Below are 23,022 nucleotides of genomic sequence, written 5' to 3'. Positions count from 1 at the left end.
TAGTCAAACATTGTTCTCAATTATAGTACTTTACACTAACAAATTATTGTTTTGGCACTCCATCTGGGATGATGCCGGAATTTGCACCCTCCGGCGGTGGCAATGAGAAAAATTTTCACTCGGATTTTTCTCTCGGTTCTTGAGATAAAAAAAAGGATATGGTTTCTTGTAAGTTTGTCTTTGAGGGTAAACTGACTTGTGGAATCTGACTTGGTCAATTGTTTGCTGCTCTTGTTGACTATTATTTGAATATTTTATTTATGTGTTGAATGTTGTCAATTATTAGGTGAGACAATCGCCCTTCTTGATAAGATTTGACAATATGTGGTTGTCATAGTAAAGCTGAGGCGTGTAGGTGTAACACTTGCACCCAAGGCTCGTGGGGTTGGCCCGTTTGGGCCCCATATGAGTCATATATGAGTCTATGACTGCAAGGAATTCAAGAATTTTCTTACAATTATTAGTCAATAAGAAATTTCCATATGAATTCTTGATTTTGAACTATATGACGATGTAACAAATCTGGCTTCGAACTAAGAATCAGGCTCAGTTTTAGGAGAAATTTTTGTTTCCGATAGTCGGATCACGTGAACTGTCTAATCTACTCACAAGGTGAAATCCTCTATATTTAAGTACCACTTAACTCTATGTAGGTACATACTCTAATATGATGACCTTAGACTTGTGCGAGTGTGTAGAATAGTCCACTTGATTCAACTGTCGGACAAATTTTTTTTATCTACTTTTGTATATTAGATCATAAGTAAATGTACACTTTGTGTGAACATGGGACATTGTAAACAACATTGATCAAAATTATGTGAACATTCCTCAAATGCGTTTCTTAGATCAATGGGTTTGTAATATACAAGTAAATTTACACTTTCATAAATCAAAAAAGTACTTCAAAAGGCATACTAAGTCCATAAGCTAGAACAATGTTCAAATACCCCATCTGAAAATTTGTTTGGGATGCAAAATCTGAAATTTGATACAAAAATAGCATATGTAGAACACAAAAAAAAAGACAAAATTTCATTCCCATTTAGTCCTAATCTGATGAGTGTGCCTGAAATCATGACTAAAAACCAAGTTCCCATCCATTCTCTTCAAAGCAAACCTCTCAACCAATACAAAAAATCCCAACTTCTTCCACTCACCCACCCCTCCATAGTCCTCAACCCTCTCAACTCTCACTGTCCCTTCTTCTCCCCCCACCCACCCAACCCTCCCTTGCTCCCACTTCATCCTCTCATAAATTGCTACACTCACCCCTACCCTTGTCTCTCGCCCAACATTGTTCAAACTCCTATACAACACCAACCCATCATCCCCCACATTTTTCTCATCACACCTGCCTTCCCTCCCTCCAACCATAACCACTTCGCTTTGCACAACAAAATCCACACCCGCAGCATTGCCTTCACCACACTGAAAATTATGATCCTTCACAAATACTTCTTCCCACCTCTGCTCAAGTGTCATTTCATAGTACATTGATCTGTTCCTTATGTCTATCAACGTTTGCGGTGTCCCTTCCTTAACAAACATGAATGGACAGTACCATTTCCCTACAACCACATTCTTTAGTGGGAAATTAAAATCCGGGAGACGGGCACGTAGGGCGGTGTCTAGGCCCGGTGCATCACCTAGTTCAAATCCGGGCGATGTTGAGCTTGTGAGTTTCCACCCTCTCCTCCACAATGCCTCCGGAGGGAACCCATCTTTAGCCATTGATCTGGCCACAAAACCACCTGAAATATTGATAACCTTTTTGTGAAGATTAATCTTGTATTGCTGATACATGTTATTGGGATCAAAACGTTGCGGTAGTACATCGTTGGTGCAGCTGTCGAAGCAGCATGTTTCCATGTCCATGGAATACTCGCTTGCGCTTGTGTACCCTTCCCTGCAAAACAAAATCATGCTATAAGTTATAACTCTCCCTCATTACGTCAATTAGCAAAGGCAGTGTGTCGACCAAGAATGTGTCTTTTTAGAAACGAAATGTTATGATATATCCTCTACTATCCTTCTCCAGTCGTGTTCGAATTCATCTTACAGTAATTTAAATTACATTAATTAGAATATCGCTCGAATAAAAAAAACTTACCCTCTATCCTTCCCAAATGGATATACTGCATAGTAGCGGTTGGAAGACAGGGGCTGACCAAGAACTGGGATGAAGAAAACACTGTGGAACTGAAGCTCTCTGTTGGGATAAAACCCAACGGCATAGTAAAGCTCAAGGCTCTTGTTCTGAGGGAGAGGCAGCTCTTTAATCGTATCGATATTCGATAACCCGAAACAGCATGTCGTTTCTTCGTCTTTGATGACAAGAATGCCGGAGTTTGGACCCTCCGGCGGAGGCAGTGAGAGATCAGCAGGAGACTTTTTGTACATCGACAGACGCCTTGTCACATACATTTTCCAGAAATTTCAGTCTGATTTTTCTCTTTGTTTTTGAAAAAAAAGGGAAATGGTTTCTTGTGCTTTATAAGTTTGTCTTGGAGGGTAAACGACTTCTAGCATTTGACTTGGTCAATGTTTGTTTGATTATTATTTGAATATTTTATTTATCCATTGAATGTTGACAATTATTATTAGGTGAGAAAATCTCCGTTCTTGATAAGATGAGGCGTGTAACGCATGCAGCCAAGGGTGTTGTTGTGGGTTGAAATTGGGGTTAGAGAATCTTTTCCGGATTTTTTTTTAAGGATCATAGAAATCATATGATCGTAATCGTTTATCGTATATCGTGCGGTCAGAAATCATTTTAAAATTTAAAATTTAAAATTAAATATAAATAGTACATAATGAAAACTGATCGCACGATATACGATGAACGATCACGATCATTGAATTCTTTAAAAAAGGATCCGGCGAGGATTCTTTTCCGAAAGTGGGCCGGACCCTTTTCCGGAATTGGGCATGTTCTTTTGTGAGGAAGGCTTTTTGCTTGCGGCATCCCTTACATGGTAGTAGAAACAAACGTGTGAGGTCGAGTATCTTTCGTAAGGTGTGTTCTACGAGTTATGTGGTCCGGAAGTTGGACTCAAGAATTTTCTTAGAAGAGATTAAACAATAAAAGTTCAACGTTTACAGGATGAGAAATTCTTTAGTAGGACAATTGGATCATCCAGTTAATTCGTGTGCGTTAAAAATTGTATTTGCATAAGGTTGAACAGTACCCCAATACAGTAAGGTCATTCTTTTGTGGGGTGTGTCGGACTAGTTCTCAGTAGGCAATTCAACCATCCAGCTAATCTGTATGCATCAAAAGTTGCATGAATGGTCTAAAAATTCCTACCTAAGCCTTTAGGCGCTAGGCGGCTCAACACGGTCACGATAAATTCTTAAGCGTTTAAAAACTAAGAAATAGCGCCTAGATCTATCTAGGCTTCCGCCTAACTTGCGACTTTCACTTAAACAAAAAATTTATAACTTTTATTTTGTATTATATTTTGTAATTTATGTATCCTAATACGATTATGTTTTATTTTATTTTTTTTTAAACATGAATAAATATTTATTTATATATTATATAACAAATTTCATAATTTTAAAGAAAAAAAACCTAAGCCTGCCTCCGCCTCGTCTAGACGTTTAAGTGCTGGACCCTTGAGAGCCATTCTTTTGTAAGAGAGTCGACAAGCTAGGTGGTCAAACAGCCCAACCCAAATTCTTCAACTACAAGACTCCGTTGTTGCTTCCAAAGCAAAACAATGGATCTTATGCAAGTGTGACCCAACATTCAACTTCGCATGAGGACCAGTGACTAGTCCCTGTCTGATTACAGCAAGTCCTGGTTGCATCCATCAAAAAGTTGAAAAAAGACAATCTCTTCTTTCTCTGGCTATGCATTTTATCTTGGGCCAACCATCCTTTATTGATAAATGGAGAAAAAGAAAAGGGGACATGCTCTTTTTGGTGTCCCTGAAATTCCAAAGGTTACAACTTTATAAGATCCAGGCAAATATATGCATTTCTGAAACCTACTCGGTCTACACATAAATATTTCAAAACACTCTGATCTGAAGTAATTAATACCATTTAATCAGTAAAGCAGCATCAATATAAGCTGAAAATTTACAAGACCTTTGCTTTCTTTCTTTGTTTTTATGTTCTGCAAACCTAATTTATCTTTGGACAAGGCGGTATGTAATGAATGAGGATGAGACGGACTACCTGTCTCGACGGACTGACCTAACCGACTTCTGCAATGTCTCATTTAGTATGAGCTACATCCTTTTAGCATTCACCAACATCAACATAAATACAAAGGGGAAAATCTTGGCAGTAAATGTGTAACTAGTGACTAACTACAAATGGAGGGCTTCAAGAAAATCAAACGAACAAACATTATTTTTGTAAAGCACAGAAAGACACAGTTAAGTTTTGAACATTAAATCTTCATCTTTCTTCCTACTACTTCCCCAGCTTGGATGATGCCTGAAAATCCACCTCCATCCCTTCAAACTTTTCCTCCCCCTCTTTATCCCCCTCTCATCCACTGTCAATCTACAAGAACCACCATGCCTGTAAATACCAAATGATCCCTCATCACATTCACCTCCCACAAACTCACTCCTTCTCATGCTCCCAAAAACAGTCTCTCCATCTGCAATGCTCCTCATCCTCATGCCAGAAAACTCCGGCTTCGAATCCGCCGCGTAATCGAGCTTCAAATCGATAAACCCCGATTCATCCATACCGAAATCACTCTCCTTCAGCGAAAAAACGCGTTTCGTTGCCCCGGTAAACCCTACAACTTCATCTTTCTTCTCACCATCGAAACCGCTTTTTCTCGGCTCCGCTTCACTAAATCCGCTCCTTCTCCCTTCACTGAATCCACTCTTTCTCCCCTCACTAAACCCACTCTTTCTACCTTCACTAAATCCACTCTTTCTCCCTTCACTAAATCCACTCTTTCTTCCAGAATCCAGAACCATTCCGGCAGTAGTAACGCTCGAGCTTCTCGCAGCAGAAATGGAGCTCCTGGCGGCGGAAACCATCAAATGTTCCCCGCCGTCCTCCGATCCTAAGAGTGCCCCACCTCTGAAACTGCAGAGAGACCTTGATCTCGACACCCCCATATGATCCACCAGCCACATCTCACTTTTCTCATCAAACCCACCAACACTCGTATTCCCACCATCTTTTTCCGATCTCTTCTTCCGAAAAAACCTCCCAAATCTCCAAAAATTACTTTTCTTGATCTCGACGCAGCTGCTGCTGCTTCTCCGGAGCACCACGACGTCTTCTTTCTCTTGGGTTTTGTTGGGTTTTTGTAAAGACTCGTGCTTTTCGTTCTCGATCAGAAACGAGACTCTGCCGACGCTGCCAACCTCCACGGTGGAGTTGCGGTTTGACGAGACGGCGGAGCAGGAGCAGGAGGAGAGGCGCTGCTCGCCACAGTCGGAGCAGACCAGCTGGAGTAGACGATCTTTTAGACAGAATGCGCATATCCCCACGGAAGACGAATTTGGGTGTCTTCGACACGGCATTTCGGACGAAGAGTAGTACTCCATGTCGATATTGTCGTGAGCTGTTTCCACAGCTTTGCCTCTCTCTTTCATGGCTTCTCCGCCACTTCAAGGAACAATAATAAAGCTTCGATCTCTGAGAAGATAAAGCTTCAAAAGAAAAAGGGTATGTGAGAAAAATATAAAATTTTGATGGGATTTTGAAGAAAGATCGAATGCCAGCTCCAAAAAGCTATGCGGGACTTGAATTTGAAAGAATGGTGAGGAGGGTTTTTTGGGAAGTTCAAGTAAACCAAGAATGGCTGTGAGATTTTTGGAGTGATTGAATGGGAAATTGAATTGGATTGAATTGATAGATGGGAGGGAGTAGGAGGCGTCAACTTTACGTTTTGCTTTCCTGAAAAACAGTGGGAGGGAAGAAAAAGGAGTGATGCAAGAAAAGCACTAAAGCCCCCCCTGCAGGCATTATTGTGTAGGGAAGTGAATTTTACAGCAAACTCGAGTAAAATCAGTGAAGTTACTTTTTCATAAATTTCTACTGTTTCTGCGTGCATTTGCTAATACCTTATAAGATTCTCTTCGGATCTCACACTCTAGAGGCCCACGATTCGAGCAATACAGACAATTTAAAAGAGGAACCACAAAATTTAAATTGAACGATCCGAATTATTTGATTCGCGAGTTCCATAGTGCAAAATTCGAAAAGGATTTCAATCCTGTTTATACCATCAGTTCAGTGCTTTACCAGACCCACCAAAGCCACCGTTCTTCACTCGACATATAAAATTATAGATATATAGCCATGCTTCTTATTGCAAGTAAAGTCTATAGATCATAAGGTCTATAAATCCATCAAGCTTTTCAATCTGTTTCGTCAACTTCTTTTTTTCCCTCAAGGTTTTCATACCCCCCCCTCTCCTTTATTGGTGCAAGATTTACCTGTTTTTCAATTAACTGGTAAATTATACTGGAGGATTGTGTCACGTACTTACGTTTATTCGTGTTTGATGCATTATGGATTTCACATGCATTTGACAGTAAAAAATTATTTATGTGTGAGTGCAACTAGAAACTCCATTATAAATTATATTAAGATAATATTCTCGCGTGTGAATCAATCTTATCTATTGAGTGTTGATGTGAGATGTGACACTAATTAACGACTGGTCGTAATATTACTCAATTGTATAAATCATAGTGCCATACTAATTAAATTGATGGTAAATTTGTTTATTCCATAAGAGAAGTGAGAGTGGAACATGAGTGAAGCACGCATACTCATTTGTCCGCATGCTTTTGACATTCTACAATCATTCATCAAGACACAATCTCCTCCCATGTCTTTTTCTTGTGGATGTTGCCCACGTGTACCACCGACAACTCTACCTATGTCGTTGACACCATTTACTACAAAAATAAACGACAATGATACGTTAGGCTGCATTAGCATCCATGCTGATGCGAAGCATGCTACGCTCTAAAACCTGGTTAGGCTTCAAAGTCGCAAAGCCATACGTTGAATGCCGACTATAATGGTTGCATCAGTCACGTTTGATTGTAATGGGCGGCGGAATCAGGAAATATTATTGGGGGTTAGTAAGAAAGCCGCATCAAAAATTTTGACGAAATAGCATGCAAATTAATATTGCATCGAGCTTTGGAAAGCTGAAGTTATTTGTCAAGTCATATTGCACGCTTATCGATAGATGATAAAAACTTTAGAATGGGTACGTCGACTAATGTCAATAGCTTTTAAGCAAGCATACCAACAAATATCAACATATGCCGAGTGAGTATATCAACAAATGCACATAGCAACACACATAGAAGCATGAGACTAGCAGTGCTCTCTCCAAGCTCATAGAGGCAATTCGTAGAGCAGTTGGAAGATAACCTTCAAGGTTCAAAGGGCAACACCCACCTTTTCATGTAAGATTTCTCAGCTTGTGTGGGTCAGTTGATCAACTTTGCCTCAAGATGGATTCACACCCGAGTGTTATAAGATGAATTCTATAAAACCGATTTATGGTCATTTTGACTTCTTGTTTACTAAACTAAAATATTATATGACAGTAAATTCGTTTTTCACAAGTTATTTTTTGTGATTCCGGTTTGTGTATGCATCAAACAAACAATGAAAAACAGAAGCAAATGAAATGGGGTTTGACGTGCCGTGGAGGGTTGGAGTAGCTGAGATTCACATTCACGTCTCTTCACAACTCATGAACATAATCGCGGGACCCTTTTTTGTGTGTAAACTCACATTCATACTATTTCATCATCACAACCTTTTACATGTGGCATCATCGTATGTGATCAGAATTTGTCGTGTTCCTCCTTGGATCGATCTTCATCGTCTGTTTGTGTTTATGTGGTGATAAACTTTTAGTATAAGCGCTAAACCTAGTAAATATAAGTATTACACTTTTGTAAGATTTGATCTACGGATAACATGGTCTAGAACTTTACTCAAAATTTTATCCTACAAATAATAATTATGATAATTTAGTCTAGCGACACTCAATTTTCATAAAAATAAAAAATAAAAAATAAATAAAGAAGCTTATTTTCACTTAATTAGTGAAAATAATTTATGTTGCACTTAATTAGTGAAAATAAATTTCACTTAATTAGTGCCTCTTGCGGGACATATTGTCACAAGCACGAAATTTTTTATAATTTATGTTGCATTTCAAACCTGGAATTTGAGTCTAATTATGGAGAAGTCCAATAAAGTTGGTTAAGCTTCAATCTCCATCTGATTAACTGTTAGAAAATGATTTGACATGGAATTGGAATATGAGTTAGGTACAAATCCCTTTTAGTCCTACCTAAATTTGAAGCACACAAGAAAACAGAAAGAAAACAACAAATGGAAGACGGAGAAAACAACTTCATTAAGTCAAATTGCGTGTCTTACTTTTGTTGAACTTAATCCTACACTTGAGTTGGAGAAAATTTTACATGCAACTAGAATGTTAAAAAATAGAGCAATGTTAACCAACAAGGGATGATTGAGTTGGTAAGGATCATTTTCTTCGGTAGACCAAAACCTAGGTTCGAGTCACTTTGCTGACAATCCATCTTAGTTGGCGATCTGTAAAAATAAAAAAAGGGGCCAAGACCCCCTCTCTAAGTCCTAAAAAAGGCTTGTGTTACGTCCTAGCCCCAGGATGGGGTAGCTTCTCCTCCACCTAAATGTTATGTTACAAAAAAGGAGCAATATTCTAAAACAATCACTCGATGTTATATAAGTAAAATAAAACACTTGACGACACATGATAAATTTTAGCCATATATATCACATAATTGATTTTAGATACTGTCACACTCACATCCCGTTCCAATGTTATTTCTCCTCTCTCTAACAAAACCAATAGCAGAAAGAAAAATGGAGGTGGAAATAATAGCAAAGGTCGCACGCCCAAGGCATGCAGATCCCCTTGCAAGGATTGGGACACAAACAATTATATACCAAAAGAATGTTTTCTTTAATTTAATTTAACAAAAAACAAGAGAATGTTGGAATTGTGGTAATCATGATGTTTTCCATTGCTCTGCTGCCTCGAATAATTATTTTGTTGTGCTGCAAATTAATGATGTTTTGGGATCATAAGATTGCTTTTGTTTTGAATACGCCTATGATTAGGTACAAATTTTACCTGCAGATTTTATAGAAACATGCTTCTTGTCTGACATGCACTTTCTTTCCCATGTGCTTTTGCCCAAGCTTTTCCTAATTATTCAATGCTTAGCTTGAACGTTGTACCCAAATTTCCTTTTTATAAATTTTCATTTTTCATAAAAAGGAAAAAGAGTCTACAACAACAACAATAATCAAGTCTTATCTTACTAATTGACGTCGATTATATAAATTCTAGAACAACATTACGCTCGATTTTACGTCAAGTCTTCCATTAGTTCCAAGTGCTCATACCTTTTCTTAAAGTCTATTTCCAAGTCTTCCTATATCTTCGTCTACCCTGTTTGTCCAGAGACTTCGTCTCATAGTCGTATTTTCTAATCAAATCATTTGTAGGTCTTCAGTTCACATGCCCAAAAGCCTTAACCTATTATCTCTCATTTTATCTTCATTCAAAACCACTCCGACTTACCTCGAAAAATCCTCGTTATTAATTATATCCTTTCCTGTGCGCCCCACATCCAACAAAGCAAAGATTTAATAATTTTTTAACATTCAATTTGAACAATTTTTTTTAATGTTTTGTTTGAAAAGAATTTTCAGCTCGTGTGAAATGAATAATATTATTCATACCACATTTTCAGCTAATGTTACTGTGTAAAACTACAATATCTAATTCATCAAGAATCCAATGATTGAGATACAAATCATACAATGTCCAAAAAATTATATTGCTCCTTCTATTATTTAATCTCTTTGATTTCTGTAAATTATTTTTTTGTTACAAGATTTTTTAAATTATTAAATCAGTGCAATAAGGTAATGAGTGCATTGATCAAATTATGGGGTGCACAACGCTCATAGAACCCTTAAAATAAATATAAAAGATTCACACCCAAACCGGACTAAACCAGCCCAAAATTTTGACGGCCCATTAAGCCCAATCTAAAGCTTCTCTCCCGCTCTCGAGCTTCTCTCTCTGTGACCTCCATCTCCATGATTCCTCTGCAAGTCCACCACCTCCCCCCACCTTTCCTCATTTCCCAAACTACCCCTCTCCACTCTCTCTCTCCCACCTCTCAAACTGTCAAATTTTCCCCCAAGCCGAACCCCTTTTCGTCTTCCCCAATTTTGCTATCCAACCCCCCCTGCAAATTTCTCAGGGCAGCAGGAATCCAAACGTCGTCGCTTTGTAGAAATGAGGAAGAAAGCACTGAAATTTCGACCGAGCTCGAAGACTTGTCGCCGGACGGCGTCGTTTATAAGAAGACGTTAGCGTTGGTGGAGTGCTCCATGTTTGCTGCTCTCACTGGCCTGGTGTACTTCCTCAGCAATTCTCTCGCAATTGAGGTTCGTTGGGTTGGACTGAAATTTGGCTTTCTGATAATTTAGAGAAAAACCCAAATTAACAGTTTTAATTTTGTAGATTTTGTAATCTATGGTGTTTTTGTTACTGTTCTTGCGTTATAAAGGAGCAGCCTTTTCATATTTGTAGTTCTTCAGTTGGTATTAGGCTACATTGTTTCAATCTTTGATTGGTTGCAGAGATATACAAAAACAAGTTTTGAACTGTATGATAGCTATTTGGTTCTAACGTTTAAATCCTCATAAGTTAATTTTTCAATTTCTTTTGTTTTTGGTATGAATTTGAGTGTGTAACTAGTGTACTCATGTTGGGTTATGCAAGAACTTCGCTGTGATTATCTGTGATGTTTTCGGAAAACGCCTGCTAGTGGTGGAAGACGTAATGATAAGAGCCTAAGAGGCATAGGGCTAACGAGAGGTTATGCATTCTAGTATAGGTTATCTTAAAAAGGTTTGGTTTTCGTGCAGGATTACTTTGGCTGCTTCTTCTCGCTGCCGATAGTGATCACCTCAATGAGGTGGGGCATCGCTACTGGAAGAAAAACTATGGTTTGTGATCATCAATGACCCACCATGTTTAAACTTAGAGATTGATGTGGTGTTTTCATTACATAATTGCCATTGTTTTCTGATCGTGTTAGGTTGCAACAACTATGCTATTGCTAGTCTTGTCTGGTCCGGTGAAAGCTTTAACCTATTTGGTGAGCGTGCTATCTGTCCTGTTGTTGTTCTCATTATTGTGAATTAGTATGTATGACAATTTTCTGATTCTTCGTGTTCAAAAAAGTTGCTTCTTAATACTTGGGAATCTCTCCTCTCATAGAATAGCTGAGATAATTTCATAGTTCTCAAACCATTCCAGATTAGTGATCCATACCGATTGACCAAGGTGGACTGGCTAGTTCATTGTTGTTCTAGCCACTGTCGCTTTTACTTTGAACTTTTTTTTCTTAAAAATTTTGGTGAGAACCGTATGATTTGCACTTAACATGCTAATTAATTATCTTGTGCAGCTAAAGCACGGTTTGGTTGGTTTTACAATGGGAAGTTTATGGAGGTATGAAGTGATTCAAATTAGTTTACGCAGTGGCTACGGATTACTTTTTTGACATCACGGTTTTACAGTGAGTCTACTTCAGTTTTAACTGTTATGTTTCAATTTCTCAGGTTAGGAGCAAACTGGTGTCTTTCAATTTTCTTGTGCACAATTGTAATGTTTTCTCCCTTATCCCCCAAAGTTCATTGAATCTGTTCGAAGCAGTGGTTGTCTCTTAACCAGTTAAAGCGCTTTAGTTGATGGTAACAGTTTTATTATGTGTGCAGGTTCGATCACTGGGTGCTGTAGGGTATGTCTTGATATTGTCATTCTTGATAAGTGAAAACATACTTGCTTTGGTAATTAATTATCCTTTGTTTGATATTCGTTTTATGCAGTACCGAGATTTGATATGTTTTTTGTTTGTGATTTGGTTTGCTTGCAGATCACTATAAACATTCATGCTTCCCTAACATTCATATTTACTGCATCGGGCATCTATTCAGTCCCGTCAATGGAAGCGATTTATGCCTTATTTGGTACTCTGGTATCTCTCTCTCTCTCTCTCTCTCTCGCACACGCACGCTCTTTATATCCTGAAGTATTAAGGCTTTATATTTGTAACAGGTGTTTATTAATAGCGGATCCTTCATGTTCTTGCTCCACCTATTGTATTCCGTGTTCCTTACGAGGCTCGGGATGAAAGCATCGTTACGATTGCCAAGATGGCTGGAGAAGGCTATATAATTTGACTTCCCATATGTTATAGGTCGGAAAAAAAACCGCAACTTTGGTTTCGTTTCTGTAAGTGAGACCGTGGCGAAGATTCAGTATCACGTATCGTCACATTAGTCGTCATTGTTTGATTACATTCCTGTCATGTAAACATAAAACTACGTTTTGTATCGAAAACAGGCAAACGTCGATAGCCACTGCTCGCATTTTGCGACTTTTTTCCCTTTGTTATCATCGAATAGACGGAGGTGAAAGAGAAGAAAAAGCGGACACCATCGGATGCTCAAACTTGGTACTTGCATAAATTTCAAATGATGCATCAAAGCGAAGAGAAAATATGCCTAAATCGGTAACTCTATTCGGAAAGAAACAAAACGTAATCTTATACAACAGCAAGAATGAATTGAAATGGATTTTAATCACTCTATGCGCTCATCTTAGCAAAATTATACCGACGAGAAACCTCGCTCGAGCTGCATCATTCTCGACTTAGCCCGCAGGGCTGAAACAAAAATTGAAAAAGACGTCGAGAAAGGAGAAAATGGATGCAATGTCAGTATTTCTAATGTTATATTTATCGTAACAATACATGAACCGAGAATAAAAGGTACCCTAAAGTTGACACCAGCATCACTCAAGCTTCCTTCCTAGTTATCCTGTAATTCAACAAGAAACCGCAAGTTAGGATCAAAAGTACGGTATCAATTGGCACTCCAAAGAAAAGGAACAAAACTCGGTGAACAGAAGCAAACTGTCGTCTAGGTGAAAGAATGAGCACAGAACACTGCTCAATCAAATTTCAGGCTGTATTGGTCAAAAAATTATTTGGACTTGGTGAGTAACATGCTTCGATTTTGAATGAAACACACATTCTCACCTAAAGCAATAGATTCCCAAGGCTGTTGTGATCTCGTGAACGACTGACGTTGCAAAGTGAAGATAGAGCGTCGCTGCATTCAGAAAAAAAAGTGAAATTCAGCCATGAGGCATGGTGCCATGTAATGAAATTCGTAAGTACGTACTACATCCATAAAAATGGTAGTGTGTCATGTATTTCCAATACGCGGACCTTCATAACAAATTGCCATACCTGTAAATGCACAGTAACCAAGAAGAACCAAGCTCTCATCAACCAAAGGAACTCTGCAACAAAAAGGTACACAGAAGTTCAAGAAATCAGAAACATCTAGACTATCAAGAACAGAAGAATCACGTTTTTACTTAAAGAGCTCACGACATTATATCAAATACAACATACCCATCGTTCAGTTTAGCTGTGAGTGCATTTGCAATGGCAAATGGAAGATACAACAATGACTGCACAGAATAATAAATATTGAAGTTGGTAATATAATCTGGTCTTGAATTATAAAAAAAAACCATGCAGAAGTTGTCGATATTAACCAATTCTGAGAAATATGATGCTGCTATTTCAGCGTTTCCAGAATAACACACTCAACAGACCGTAAATTTCCAGCAGTTTTGGGATTGTTACATACCATGCACATTCCAGTTTTCAAACCCTTTGGCTCATCACACAAGTGCGCAAGAATCAATCTTCCCTGCCAAAACAGAGCTTTCCTTTCAACAACAATGGTAGAATAAACAATTTGGTTGTCTACAAAACCCCTTAGAACGACATTGGAAATCTAGCACACTCACAGCACCGATAGTAAGCAATTACATTCGAGATGGACAAACCACACTTTCAAAAGATACAGTTAAAAACAAACACGGATATCTTACCACAAGGTACCCAAAAGCAAGCCCACTTCCCAGAACGACTAAATGTGGATAGTTCCCCATAATGTCAGCTGGTGACAAGTAACCCCTGCAAATAAATTATTACTACTTTGCAACCATTTTTTAAAAGAAATAAAACAATAGCAAGAATTTTAAGGGAAAAAAACGGGGGTGGATGCAAAGTATAAAGACATACCATGCCAAAACTCCTACCAAAAGGACTACAAAAGGGTAAATCTGAGAGGAAACAACATGAAACACCCATTATTAGGCCAATCAAGTGTCTAGAGCTAACATAAAATCCAAAAGAAAAAAGCAATACCATTGCCAGTGCCAATAGCATACTTGCTTTCCTTGCTTGAACAACCTTATGAACATTGGACACACTGCACACAAGCATAATCCAACATAAGGTCCAAGTGTCTAATGGCCTTCAAAGGACTATTCTTAAGTTTATACGTGATCTCCGAGCCTCTGACACATGAATAGTTTGGGGAAGTGGTAAACTTTGAAAAAGTCATGATACATGTATTAAGAGCTCAGGATTAAGTTATAATAGAAAAAACAGAAAGAATTATTACACATGAGAAAGTTAGACTCAAATTTCAAAAAATTAGGGAACAGAAAATTACATACTTGAATGTGAGCGTTGGGATGACAGCAAAAGCTATCATTAGATACAACACAGCTTTGTATGTTGGGATTTCTGAAGTAAAAAAAAAGGAATTAAATTTCAGACCAACTGCAATGGAAGTAGTATATGTTGTGAAGCAGCCAAAGAAATAGTCATCCACAACAAATATAAAAAAGGTAATCAAACCGCATACATTTCAAAGAGACATTGAGCTCTATATAGATAGGTACTGCAAATTAAATATGGAAATATAGCATGCAGTGAAGTCTCGCAAAATGTAGTGTTTGATGCCAAATATCACTTGTATGGTATCAATTAAATTAGGCTCAGCCTTACCACTAAGAACGGGGACCCAACTCAGAAAAGGCAAAGACTTTCCAAATTGTAGAGCCCACCACTCAGAACCTGAAAATGTAAAGAAATAAATGTACTTAGAGAAAAGAAGAGTTTTTAGATATTGGTTTAGAAGTTATCTTCAAGCTGTACATACAAGTTGAGTAGCAGAATGAAATTAGGAGTTTACCAACGATAGCTGTGAAAAAATGGGCAAAATATATCAGCATTAGACCCTCCGTGGGTCCATTAACAGCAGGAAGGATTAGGGTATTGGTAAAGTAACTGGATCAACAAAGTCATAAATCAGAACACATTCTATTTTTGCATATGAAATATTCTTTGCAGGGTCATGGAGTGAACAAACTTATATGCTAGCATATCGAATCAACCCACTCCCCCACTCCTTTCCCCAAGAAAAAAAAAAGTTGGTATATTCCCGAATGACTAATAACAAAATCAAACTCAGCTGGACAACTTACGACTCCCAAGTAGCAAAGTAAAATGGAACAGCTGAAATCACCCAGAACCAGAAAGTAGATCTTCCACACATCGCAGTACTTCCAAAGGCCAATGCTTCGAACTAAACAAACACATATAAAACATGAAAGAGAAACTTGAATTCCAGGGTACCAAATGACCAGAAAAGACGAAGACACATACCGCACAGGCAAGGGCATCACAACCTGCAATTCATTGAGATCCGCCAGAATATAAATCATCAATATTCAATTGTGAATGTACAAAGGCAATAGAAGAAGGAATTAAAAAAAAAAAAAAAAAAAAACATGATAGCAGTGCATTACCATGGTCAAAAAGTTCCCCCAGTGGACTTGACGAATTTGTCCGTCTTGCTTGTTTCCCATCAACGGCATCAAAGGTCTAAGATTTTTGTGAAAAAGGTCAAACAGGAAAGTGATAGAAAATGAGACAATGAAGATAGAAATAGAATAGCAATGTGTAACAATAAAGAGGACACCGCAGAAAAATCAAAGGCAACTCTGCTTGGATGTATTTAAGCAAACCTGGTATAAGAAAAGTAGCAATCCATGAGTGAAATTAACCCATCTAGGAGGAGCTGAATCCAGTCGTGGTGAATATATCTGGGAAAAACACATAACACAAATTCATGGGAAGCTTACTAAGTAATAACATTCCCATTTTAAGCATCATGCACACCGTAACCCGAGTAAAAGATAAATGTGAACATTTTTAAAACTAAATGTGAAGCTTGAGTTAAAAGATTAGCATTATAAACAGGAAAACCTAACAGCAGAAAATTAAAAGATGATAAGAAAAAACCACTCACATAGCCAAGCAGAGCGGATGTGAGCAAGAACATGAATCCTGTTAAAGTTATCTGGCAAAAAATAAAGCATAATCATCAATGAAAAGGCAACAGTTTCAAAAAATGATTAAGCATAGTTTGGAGTAAAGGTCACTCTACCATGTTGGGCCTGAAGAAAAAGTCAGAAACGGAAGCGTGGGAAGAAACCAAGGAAAAAAGGAAAAACGTTAGCAAACATCAGCAAAAATCACAAACAGGTGATGTTAAAAATCATAATCAGTTAAGGAGAGATTATCTAGTCTCAGAAAAATAAATGCTATGAATTTTCATTCTTGTAAGTCCGCAATATCAACTAAAGGAAGTATACATCTTCTAAGCAAAATAGAGCTGCATATCGCTGGGTTTGTAAATTTACATGAAGTAAGTCAGCTAAAGATCTCGAACTCGACGTGCAAACTACAAATGTTTGCTTGTCAGCCTTGTCTATTTGGAAGTTTTCTTAAAATAAATGTATCAAACGTAGACTAGTGAATAACATAAATCCAAGATAAACTCAGCAGAAACTACTAAAACAGAAAACTTATGCACCTAAATTCGAGAACAAAACATAAGCGCTTATAACACCAGAAAACTCATGACCTTACCCACCAATTAAAGCCAAAGAGAAGAGTATATAAATTTAACTTCAGTCAATCATAACACTCAGTAATCAATAAAATCATAGAAGAAGATTAAGAAACTTACGGCATCCAAAGAGGAAAGATTTTAACGAAGCTACTCCAAAAGGGTTGCAAGACATATTTGGCAGTGTAAGAGTGATCCACGCCACTGTACTTGTATTTATGCAAAGCAGCCACACCATGTGCCCCAATATACCCCATCTCTTCCAAATAAAGCTTCGATTTTTCGCTTCGAAACAAAATCCAAATAAGCCTCAGTACAACCAACCTGCTATCAAAACAAACTGAAATAACTCAATCCACGCATCTGAACAAACCCATCACTGAATACAATCATACATGCTTGTAAACTTGCCCCCAAGATAATTGGATCAACATGAAAATCCAAATTCAAATTTTTGTGATTCAACACATTAATCATCTCACCTAGGTAATGCCCAGAATGCAGAAACAATGAAAGAATACAACCCAGTAGATATTTTCTCCAAAACAGAAAGAAAACATTCAAAGCTCTAAACTTTGTGAATAAAATTAAGTACCCAAAAAAATGGGAGGATGGGATGGTAGATATATATGATGCACGGATCTAAATTCACAAAATCAATTGCAAATCAGACAAATGAAGCAGATCAGAGAAACGCGAGAAGAACAAACAAAATCTAAATTTAAATTTAAAAAAAAAATGTTTACCTGTTTGAAACTTGAGATCGTTGGTTCAACAGAGAAAGGGAGTTGTTCTGCAAATGAGCGGCTGGCCGGAAACAAAAGAGAAAAGGGGAAAATGTAGATTTTTTCTGGGTAAAGTGACCTTTTTTTAATCAAATTTTTATAGGAAGGATCATAAGGCGGTGCGAATCTGTGATCGTCGGCAGTGACCGAGTGGCTCCAACGCCAACCGTGGTCTGAGCGTGGAGGTGTGGTCGGGTCGTGTCAGTGATGAGCTGTTTCTCCTCACCCCGTTTATTTCTTCAATACTTTTGGGAGATGTGGGAACCTAAGACGTGGGGTTCTAGTCAAGATTCTCATAGCTCAAAAATCACTTTAAAAAAAGCTCTCTGCAACGGGATAAATTTTTCAGTGTGCGAGAAGTACATTTCGTATATCAAATGTCATGATACAAATAATTGAATTTTTTGCTTTTTAAGTCTACAATCACTTGTGTTATGACATTTAATATATTAAGCTATGTTTTCGGCACAATGACAAATCTCTCTTGTAACCCAAATTATGCGGATATCACGTCACTAACATCACATGTAACATTGTTTTTAAAAATTCTATGGTGTTTCAAAATACAGAACACCTTGAAACTTTTTATTTGTTAAATCTTGATTTTTATGCTTTCGATCGAAAATCGGACAATCTTGTACTCCAACGCACTATAAAAAAATTGCGTACTACACCTAGTTTATGAGTTCATTTTTTATATTAACGTATACATTTGAAATAGAATGGCACGCTTCTCCCTTATTCTTGTGCACTTTGACTCCTGAGTATTGTTTTTTAAGCCATTGAATAGAGAAAACCAAAGAGAAAATGAGGATTTTTTATGTGGTCAATGATCAAATAAACACTATTTTTATATATAACAATATATTCACGCTAAAAAATGAAAATAAATTAACATTAAATTCGTTATCTACAAAATTAAAACCCAAAAAATATCTTCTTGTTGATGATAGGAGGATGTCAACATATTCTCCCCAAGATCCGCACCTTCCTAAGTACGTTGCCTCCTCCTTTTGGGCCCCATTTGGTTAACCTACTTTAATTTGAAACTTGTTACGTCTACACCTCGCAATTCTAATTAAAAGACGCAAGTCTCCATCTCACCATGTCATTGGCAAATAATCTTACAAGTTTTGAGAAAAAGCGAAGCTGGTGTAATTTCGTTTGTTCTTATAGCACACGTCACGTAATTTAACTTTATTAATTTACTAATTAAACTTGTACTAAAGCAACGAATCCGCGTCGCGTATGCAGTATGCAGTAGACAATTTTTTCCTTAAACACGGCTTGGCAAGTAGGAAGATGGAAAAAAGTAAGATTGTGAAGTGCGTGTGAAGTCCGCTGTGCACTTTTGCTGGGAATATTCTCCTCCACTTGCATAGAAAGTTATAGAATATGATTCTCCTTCAGTTATTAGTAGATTAAAATGAGTTCAAATTTTTTGCATCCAAAATTCTCTGTGATATATCTCGTTTGTTGACACATGATCATTCATTTAAATCTCACTTAACAATATTAAGTTTTCAACATATCTCTTCAATAAAAATTCTAAAACTATAGATAAATTACGTCAAAAAAACATGTGTCACTCAAGTAAATAACGCACGCAGAAGTCACATAAAGTTTTGAGTGAGAGAAATTTAAACTCGATTAGAATGCACTGGTCCAACTTCAAACTTCAGGTTTCAAGCTCGATGCCCAATGAACCAACAGACTTGAGCGTCACTGCCCAAGAAGATGCAGAAACAGAAGGGCCCAAATGCAAGAACACTAAGAGGCCAAGGCCCACAACCAACCTCAAAATAATGCATTGCTCCATAGCCCCATCTTATATGCCTTCAAATCATGCGTTCCCAGTCGTGTCGTGTGAGAAATTTTTGAGTGTAACATAAATATAATTCGGTACATCAAGTGTCATAATATAAGTAATTAGATACTTAACATTATTTTGTCTAACTAATTGTATTTTAACACTTGAGGATACTTACATTATTTTGTCCAACTACTTGTACTGAACTGTATTGCTAGCACATATCATGCATGCCAAAATCAAGACAATAAGTTATGGATTTTTTCCATGCTTCAAACCTCTCCTATCTCTAATTAAGCCTAATAATTCAAACTAATTATATATAATTAACTGATTAGGATAGAGCTGCCGGAGTCCTAAAAACAAGAACATCATTTTTCTTGATTTAGATGAAGTATGCATAACAACACCTAATTAGATTAAAATATAATGGAGAAATCAATTAGTGTCACTAATTTGCGCGGTCAAATATATGTAGACAAAACACATGAGCTCACTCTGCGTTGGATGCAATAAACAAATCCACATCTCACACAAATTTGTATAAGCACGTGCAGGAATTCCTCATCGATTCGATCTTACTTTCTTGTCATTTTCTCCCTCGTTAATTTTTACAAATGAGGAGAAAAGTTTATTTCCACACAGCAACAAGTTGAAAATACCGTCACATCTAATAGGACAATCAGTGGCGTAGTTAGGATCTTCAAATGATAGGATTATAATATCAACCAAAAAACTTTATGGGATTATTTTGTCGAGCACATAATAGGCACTTACGAATTCCTGCCAGCATATGCCAAAATTTTATGTCAACATATGCCGACAACTACTATTACTTGTAAATGCTTGTCGAGGGTGGATGTAGGATACTGTGGAGTAATGTTGAAGACTTTCAAAGCTTTTCAACTAAAACATTTCATACAAGAAGAGAGAAAATGAAGACAAATATGACAGAAGAAAATAGAAGAAGTAGGATGAGGAGGTCGTAATTTAGGTTGCCTTAGTTGTTTGTTGGGGTTAAATACAATATACAACCAAATATACATAGAGTTTTTAAAGTTATTGGGATCAAGGACAACCAATGACCCCATGCTGGCTCCGCTACTGAATTCACCACATACCGCTTATAAAAGTGTTAATAAGGAACTTTTGGTGCGACATCTTTTTAATTTTGTCGAAAATTAGTTTCTGTAAGTTGTTGAAATCGCAGAGAAAAAACCCATTATCCGGTGGCTATTATTTCAAGAAGTTATTTTTTTTCAGTACATCGATATTCTTATACTAAGGGGAGAAGAAGTTCGGCTAAGGCACAAAATGTGCAGCCTAATTTGGTATCGAATTCACCATATACGAGATTCGAATCTAAGATCTCTCACTTCCAAGTGAAAAAGAATACTACAAAACTGTAGTACTGAGGGACTCAAAAAATTATTAAAGAAATAGTAATTATTTTTTTAAAGAAATATTAATTATTGGAGAAAAATAAGCATAAAAAAATATTACAAATAATAGACAAGTTGGCATGCACGACAAATACTAGTGGACAGAAATGAAAGTAGCTATCCGAGGAAAAGGAAAATAAATAAATAAAAAGGAGAAAAAGATACAGGCTGCAGAAATCGAACACGTGTCAGAAGGTTTGAGGCTCCGTTTAAATCAGTCCACACCACAGACAAATCCAGTCGTTACAAAAGTACCCCTACAAATCTAAATCTGGCTACTGGACATTGAGCCTTCCCACGCGAATCTGATTCTCTCTCTGTCTTTTGTCCTTTTTCGTCTATTCAAACTCGATTCCCAAAATCCTCAACTTTTGCCGGTTCAGAGATATCTTTTTTTTTTGGGTCCTAACCGGTTCAAGATAATAAAAGACTAAAAAGTATTCACGGTCAAATTTAATGTAGAATTCTATGCACCTTGATGAAATTAACCATTAATACGACCTTAAAAAAACAACATAACGACAGATTTGAGCCACCGAAAATTAATTTTAATAGAAATTGTTGTATTGGACTCTTTGCACAAGCCTTCCCTAGATATAACTTACAATGTTATAATTTTGTAAGAGAAATTATTTTTGCAAACCACTTTTCTATTCTTACAGTGTCACGTTTTTGTACAATCATCGTTTAGTTAAGTATCACGTTATGCTTTAATAGAGCTTATGACGTATAGGTTAACGGAATGATGAATTTCAGAGTAAAATATAACTTTAGGTACAAAAGTGAGACGAAAAAACTAAAAAAATCATATTAATGAGCAACAATCCTGGCACATTAACAGAAAAATTGACGACTAAACTAACGAAAGTATCAAAATGGCAATTAAAAATCAAACCATAATTTTGACGAAACTTCAAAATAATAAAGTGAGAAATTTTTTATTTGTTTTATGACGTTTAAAAAGCCATAAATAAGAGTGTATAACGCATGACCGTGAATCGGTTTTTCTCCTTCAAAGGCCCAGCGGTTTCCACGAAACCTCCTCGCCAGCCTATCACAGCAGCCTCTACAAGGTAGGGCTAGTATCGTCTTTCCACTATCACGCAGTGGGCATATCGTCGAAGCCCTCTCACGTCACCTATAAATAAGCCCCACACCTGTCTGGTTTTCAGAAAAACAAAACGGCCGATTAAGCAAAAGCAGCAATCAAAATCCCTAGGGTTTTCGTTCCAATCCGGTACCAAATCGATTTGAGATCTCAATTACCTCGCCGTCCGCCGGCTCGTTCAATTCTGGTGTCGATTCCCGAATCTTAGGGTTTCCGTGAAGGTCGGTAGCTATCGTCCGGTCCTCTGAAGAGTGCCTAACAATTTCGGATATTTGTAAGTGAAATCATTGTTTTTTCTCTGAATTTGTTGCTTTTTACATAAAATTATGTTTTGATGATTAGAATATGTTGTTTGAATGGAAAATGACGAAGCTTTGATAATCTGTATATGTATATAATTATATGTTGAATTAAGCCTGTAATTATAGGGTTAAATTTGTTCATGATGATGATGATTTTGTAAAGAAAACAATAATTTTACCAGATTTTGCCCCTTTTTTGCTGTCTAATTTATAGTTTATAATTGCTAAAAGTATAAATTTTATAATTTTTGGCTAATGTGGTATGTTTATTGCAAGAATAATTCGATTCTGAGCTTTAAGATATAGATTTCATGCTCTGCGTGCTTTGACGTTAAGAAATTTCTGTGCTTTTGTTTCTGGTTACTGATATCTTTATTGGTTTGATATGAACAGGAAGAACTGAATGATTTAATGGAGTCCAAAGGTGGTAAAAAGTCTAGTAGTAGTAGTAGTATTAGTAAATCATCCTTATTCTACGAAGCACCTCTCGGCTACAGCATCGAAGACATCCGACCCAACGGTGGAATCAAGAAGTTCAGATCGGCTGCCTACTCCAACGTGAGTGTTGGTTCACTAGTATTGTTATGTATGCTATTGTGCTGTAGAGTTGGGGTATGAATTCCTTCTAGCTGGTTAAATTGTACATGAAAAATGCTAACTTTCTGCTTCTATGTTTGTGCAGTGCGCT

At 37.2% G+C, this 23,022-nt stretch overlaps 4 protein-coding genes across 10 annotated transcripts; 1 reads left to right on the top strand and 3 right to left on the bottom strand.

Annotated features, from left to right (window-relative positions):
* Positions 1-816: 816 nt before the first annotated feature.
* On the bottom strand, positions 817-2,479 carry LOC137732568 (uncharacterized). Its single transcript, XM_068471885.2, has 2 exons — positions 2,114-2,479; positions 817-1,909 (listed from the first exon to the last, which is right to left on the bottom strand). The coding sequence occupies exons 1-2, from the start codon at positions 2,425-2,427 to the stop codon at positions 1,036-1,038; spliced, it is 1,188 nt and encodes a 395-aa protein (XP_068327986.1). The 5' UTR covers positions 2,428-2,479; the 3' UTR covers positions 817-1,035.
* Positions 2,480-4,035: 1,556 nt separating this feature from the next.
* LOC137731314 (uncharacterized) lies at positions 4,036-6,127 on the bottom strand. Its single transcript, XM_068470412.2, has one exon. The coding sequence runs from the start codon at positions 5,577-5,579 to the stop codon at positions 4,392-4,394; it is 1,188 nt and encodes a 395-aa protein (XP_068326513.1). The 5' UTR covers positions 5,580-6,127; the 3' UTR covers positions 4,036-4,391.
* Positions 6,128-10,033: 3,906 nt separating this feature from the next.
* Positions 10,034-12,487, top strand: LOC137730746 (uncharacterized). The gene is made up of 8 exons (XM_068469705.2): positions 10,034-10,479; positions 10,963-11,043; positions 11,136-11,195; positions 11,508-11,551; positions 11,662-11,704; positions 11,818-11,889; positions 11,976-12,077; positions 12,158-12,487. The coding sequence occupies exons 1-8, from the start codon at positions 10,126-10,128 to the stop codon at positions 12,275-12,277; spliced, it is 876 nt and encodes a 291-aa protein (XP_068325806.1). The 5' UTR covers positions 10,034-10,125; the 3' UTR covers positions 12,278-12,487.
* Positions 12,488-12,545: 58 nt separating this feature from the next.
* LOC137730744 (choline/ethanolaminephosphotransferase 1) lies at positions 12,546-18,002 on the bottom strand. Of its 7 annotated transcripts, none has more exons than XM_088687456.1 (19): positions 17,634-18,002; positions 16,423-17,211; positions 16,285-16,335; positions 16,001-16,078; positions 15,782-15,857; positions 15,639-15,661; positions 15,458-15,558; positions 15,133-15,260; positions 14,979-15,047; positions 14,645-14,714; positions 14,331-14,394; positions 14,205-14,245; positions 14,012-14,096; positions 13,765-13,827; positions 13,524-13,582; positions 13,356-13,408; positions 13,143-13,215; positions 12,877-12,921; positions 12,546-12,767 (listed from the first exon to the last, which is right to left on the bottom strand). In XM_088687456.1, the coding sequence occupies exons 2-18, from the start codon at positions 16,423-16,425 to the stop codon at positions 12,900-12,902; spliced, it is 1,059 nt and encodes a 352-aa protein (XP_088543582.1). In that variant the 5' UTR covers positions 16,426-17,211; positions 17,634-18,002; the 3' UTR covers positions 12,546-12,767; positions 12,877-12,899. The 7 variants fall into 7 exon arrangements, with proteins under 7 accessions (XP_088543582.1, XP_068325804.1, XP_088543579.1 ...); XM_068469703.2 differs by having other exon boundaries at positions 15,166-15,260; XM_068469704.2 differs by having other exon boundaries at positions 12,604-12,921; positions 15,166-15,260; positions 16,423-16,432; positions 17,008-17,211; positions 17,634-17,772.
* Between the last annotated feature and the right edge of the window lie 5,020 nt (positions 18,003-23,022).

Source organism: Pyrus communis, chromosome 16 (assembly GCF_041283825.1).
Source record: "Pyrus communis isolate YQ-2024b chromosome 16, ASM4128382v1, whole genome shotgun sequence".
NCBI lineage: Eukaryota > Viridiplantae > Streptophyta > Magnoliopsida > Rosales > Rosaceae > Pyrus > Pyrus communis.
Note: the sequence above shows the minus strand (reverse complement) of the source record. Positions and strands in the feature narration are given on the sequence as shown.